General features: G+C 42.9%; 2 protein-coding genes across 3 annotated transcripts in view; one reads left to right on the top strand and one right to left on the bottom strand.

The window, feature by feature from the left end:
• Positions 1 to 3,236, top strand: part of LOC138974567 (homeobox protein Hox-A4-like) — a 23,474-nt gene extending 20,238 nt beyond the window's left edge. The window contains exons 2-3 of the mRNA XM_070347286.1: positions 790 to 1,103; positions 2,111 to 3,236. Of these exons, the coding sequence (XP_070203387.1) occupies positions 790 to 1,103; positions 2,111 to 2,416 (620 nt within the window). The 3' untranslated portion in view covers positions 2,417 to 3,236. The remainder of the gene's footprint in view (positions 1 to 789; positions 1,104 to 2,110) is intronic.
• Positions 3,237 to 3,725: 489 nt separating this feature from the next.
• The window catches only part of LOC138973114 (protein eyes shut-like), a 102,700-nt gene continuing 101,425 nt past the window's right edge, over positions 3,726 to 5,000 (bottom strand). For both annotated transcript variants that reach the window (XM_070345774.1, XM_070345775.1), the window contains 2 exons: positions 4,443 to 4,615; positions 3,726 to 4,039 (listed from right to left, as the gene is read on the bottom strand). In XM_070345774.1, coding sequence (XP_070201875.1) covers positions 3,778 to 4,039; positions 4,443 to 4,615 — 435 coding nt within the window. In that variant the 3' untranslated portion in view covers positions 3,726 to 3,777. The remainder of the gene's footprint in view (positions 4,040 to 4,442; positions 4,616 to 5,000) is intronic.

The raw sequence follows: 5,000 nt of genomic DNA on the forward strand, positions 1-5,000 counted from the left end.
TTTTACGTCTACCTAGATGGCTATACTAGTCTTAACATGTGCAAGTAGCTGTCAACAATTGGCAAAGCTTTCTGAATTACACAAATATGTTCTTTATTATATGTATTATGTGGAATTTATGTTGGGATTTTTCATCATCATCATCAACATCATCATCAACATCATCATCATCATCATCATCATCATCATCACTTGATCATCATCATCATCATCATCATCATCATCATCATCATCATCATCATCATCATCATCATCATCAACATCTTCATCATCATCATTTACACCATATAATCATTATAAACATTAGTGTAAACGTTGGTATCGTGTGAATTTTACCGTCGATCACTTTACATGTGTAAGCTCAATTAACATGTTGCATGTTTCGCTTTCGATTTGTATGTTGCTTACTTTGTCATTTTGTTGTTTGTGTTAATTTGCTTGTTTGCTTACTTGTCGATTGTTTGCTGGTTCGTTCGTTTACTTTGTTTATTTGTCATGTTGCTTTACTTGTCTATCATTTATTAGACATTTGTACTAGAAGTAAGGACTGGTTGTAAGAAAAGGCGTCGGGTTCCATCATCATCATCATCTCTCCAACTCTCTCTCTTTCTCTCTTTCACTCATGTCCATGTATAATTTTGATTAGATTAGTCCCGCTCCTATTGCTTGAAAAAAGTTTGTTTGTTTGCTTATGCCGCAACCCTCGCAAACTTTGATTTGATTGGATTGGATTGGATTTTATTTGATCTCTATCTCTTTTTCTAACGTTTCTATCTTTCATGATTGCAGCCTGCTACCCACTGGACCAACTGGGAGAAGCGGCGCAACATCACAGGGAGTCACCCTACTCGGTTCCCATCCCTCTGCCCGTCTACATTCGGACGCGCTCGCCGCCTGGTTCGGAAAACTTCGCTAAGCAGAAGAAGTGTCGCCGGAGTCGCACGGTGTTTACCGAACTCCAGTTAATGGGGTTGGAGAAGAGGTTCGAGACACAGAAATACCTGTCGACGCCTGACAGAATGGAACTTGCTGAGTCGTTGGGACTGTCTCAGATACAGGTGAAAACCTGGTACCAGAACCGTCGGATGAAATGGAAGAAACAGGTACGTACCCGGGGGGGTTTAGGTTTGGGTATATAGGCGTACTACTATGGGGGGAATGGTTCTGGTAGAATACATTAAACATTCCGAACAACGTCTTTCGTCTGGTGTACATGAGTGCGGGTATGAGCAGGACGGTACCTTAAATGGCGTCAGGAGCTTGCTTTCTGTTCAGGTTTCATTCTAACTAAGCAGATAGGCGCAATGGCCTAGTCGGTAAGACGCCGGCCTCCCGAGTGGAAGGTCGTGAATTCGAATCCCGGCCGCGCCTTGAGGGTTCAGGGGGAGATTTTTTCCATTCTCCCAGGCCAACTTATGTGCACACGCAAGCACAAGAACAAATTCGCACGAAAAATATTCGGTATTCCATGTCATGAATAGTGGGTTATAGAACTAAAGCACAAAAATACCAAACATGCTTCCCCCGAAAGCGGCGTATGGCTACCTAAGTGGCGGAGTAAAAACAGTCGTACACGTAAACACTCACTCGTGCAAAAAAACACACGAGTGTACGAGGGAGTTTCAGCCTAAAATGCAGAAGAAGAAGAAGAAGAAGAAGAAGAAGAAGAAGAAGAAGAAGAAGAAGAAGAAGAAGAAGAAGAGAATTCCAACTCAGTCTAACGTTTGGCAGCCATTGTTTGAGGAAGTCAGGGGCATTCATTCTTATCATCCCCTTGTACAGTATGGCAGCCTATATGGCTCATAGGTACATTACTGTTTCGCTAGGGTTGTTTGGTTGGCTGTGGGGGTGGTTGGCTTGGCTGGTGGGTTGGGATTTGTTTAATGCTAAGTCGATCGGTTTATTTGCAGATTATTTTGTTGTTATTCCCTTTTTCTGAGGACATGAATGTTGTGGGCTTTGTTTGTTTGTTTGTTTATTTGTTTGTGTGCTTTTTGTTGTTGCTTTGTTACCGGTTTTTAAAAAAATTCTGACTTAATTTTAGATGACGATATCTGGCCTCGCAATTTTCGGTTGAAACTTACCATTGTGTTTGCATCATTTCCAACAGGTGCTGCTGAAAGGTGGCACGGAACCTCCAACCAAACCCAAAGGCCGACCCAAGAAATCCAGTTTAGATAATCCGGATGATGTATCCTTTCACAAATCTCAAAGTGATGACGCTGCAGACCACAGTATTGACGTGTCAAACAGCATGACGTCAGACAATATAGTGTGCTCAGGAATGTCTGACGTCACCTCTCTCTGTTCATCGGATCACGATGATGATGATGAAGATATTGTGTGCGATGACGTTGAAAGCGACATGGAAGTTCGTGACGATCTATCTGGAAGAATGACAACGTTTCCTGAATAGGGGAGATACACTGTACTGAGACACACAAGGTACCATTACTTCATTCGAACGACTGAATGTTTATAAATATTGCAAAAGTTTAAACGTGGAGAGTTCAGAATGACTGTTCACATCTCCGTCCATGTAGATTTTTACCAAGTGAATCTTCACCACGCGAAGATTACCGGTTGAACTACTAATTCAATCAGGGGCGGATTAGGGGGTGGTGGTGGTAGTTACAGGGGTTCTGGATCCCCCCCCCCCCCCCGGGCTGTCAAAACATTTTTTTTAATACTAACTTTAAAAGAAATAATGAGTGGCTGCTGACACCAGTTGATCATGTTTAAAATCAAGGATAAACCACAAATTGTTTATAAAATAGCTAAAATTCTTCAGCCCCTGTCAATGTTTCAGTACTTGTTTAAAAAATAAAATAAATGGAGGTCGCGTAGTGTTATAAATGTATGTTTTTTTCCTGATTTATTTCAGTTTTTGTTTCATACGACGTTTAACAGGTTATTCTTGTTTTATTTATATGTGTGTGTACATTCTGAACCATAACGTTGTGCCTTTTGAACTTTGTGACAGATTTATTTCAGATGTGTTCATGAAAAGAGCGTGATAAATAATATGATTTTGTTGTGTTGAAAAAAGTCAAATTATATGGACACATTCGTATACAAAGCATCCTTTTAAAAATTCAATATATTTTTTCTTCAGTCTATCGATGATATATGCTTCGAATCGAATGTGTGTGTGATTGTGTGTGTGTGATTGTGTGTGTGTGTGTGTGTGTGTGTATGTGTGTGTGTATGCGTGTGTGCGTGCGTGCGTGTGTGTGTGTGTGTGTATGCGTGTGTGCGTGCGTGAGTGCGTACGTGTGTGTGTGTGTGTGTGTGTGTGTGTGTGCGTGCGTGCGTGCGTGCGTGCGTGTGTGCTAATTTGTTGTTTTCATAGGCAAATAAATTGCTTTCAACGTACTTCTTCGGCTCAAGGCACAACCTGATGTCTTCATGTTGCGCGCGTGTGTGTGTGTGTGTGTGTGTGTGTGTGTGTGTGTGTGTGTGTGTGTGTGTGTGTGTGTGTGTGTGTATGTGTATGTGTGTGTGTGCATGTGTATGTGTGTGTGTGTGTGTCTGTGCTTACACTGTCTGGTAATTCCAGTGACAGTCAACAGCTCCTTCTCTACTCAGTGTAAAGGTAGAGACCGTGCACACACGCACACACAGACACACACTGACACACACACACACACACACACACACACACACACACACACACACACTGACACACACACGTACATTCTCTCTCAAAAGCCTGACAGTATCTGTGATGGTTTACGGGAGGCTTACTGTGCCTTTAATCAAACATTAAACCACTCTTTAACAATTCAGAGGCACGAAAGTCGTCAATTCGGGGCATATTGCGGCCGCAGCTTTTAGCTCCCCACACGCAGCGTTGTCTTGGCTGCACTGATACTTGAGACAGTTGGCCAAGACTTTGATGACAGGGGAGGGAAGGCAGTTGGCCAGAGAACTCTTTGCAACCAGAGGAGCACAAGTCTGTACGGCCGAGTTCTTTTTCCCTTGCGCACAGCTGCCGAATTGGGCTACTGCTGCTTCGCACCCGGTACTGTTGTATCCTCTGCAGAAAAAAAAAATAAAAAAAGAAGAGTTTGTTTGTTTGTTTGTTTGTTTGTTTGTTTGATTTGTTTATTAGTTTGTGACACGTCTCTTTTTTCACGTGAGTGCAGGCCTCCTACGGCACTGGTTTTTCGTTCAGTTTTCAAGAATTCTTCTTTCCCAGTGATCCAACCCATCCACTATCAAAACCCGGCATTATAAAAATAAAAAACCCAACTCAAAATAGAGAGTGAGAGACAAACGAGCAGACACAGAGAGTCAGAGGCAGGCTCAAGGAATATCAAGTTATCTAAATTGTTGACAGACAGACAGACACACACACACACACACACACAGACACACACACAGACACACACACACACTCGGACAGACAGACAGACAGACAGACAGACAGACAGACTCACGGAATGGTATCGGGGTTGGTGAGCTGCTGCACGAGAACGCCATACACCGCGACATGCTGCGCGCTCTGGCTCCACTCCGTCTGTCTCTGTCCAAGCGGGTCTGCTCCTTGGGGAGATGAGCACAGGGTGTTGGGGAAGTCCGCATCTACCCAGACTGTCGTGTTTGATGGCGTCTGTGGGTGGAATAAGGACAAACATAGCAGAAAACAGGGGCGGATTAGGGGTGGGGGGTGGGTTACAGGGGTTACGGACCTCCCTCCCTCCCCCCTCCCTCGGCTGTCAAAAAACAAAACAAAAACAAACAAAAAACATTTTCTGTCTGTGAATTTTGTTGTTGTTTTTGTCTTTAAAGCCGGGGAAAGTGTTAATTGTTTAATCAGTATCATTTTTGTACAGTTTTAACTGCCACTCCTACGCGACATGTCTTCCTTCTAACCATACTATAATTATGATGCCGGGAGCAGATATCTGTGAAGATAAATTGCCATTATTTAATACTAACTTTAAAAGAAATAATGAGTGGCTGCTGACACTAGTTGATCATGTTTAAAATCAAGG

Source organism: Littorina saxatilis, linkage group LG8, assembly GCF_037325665.1.
Source record: "Littorina saxatilis isolate snail1 linkage group LG8, US_GU_Lsax_2.0, whole genome shotgun sequence".
In the NCBI taxonomy this organism is placed as follows: Eukaryota; Metazoa; Mollusca; class Gastropoda; order Littorinimorpha; family Littorinidae; genus Littorina; species Littorina saxatilis.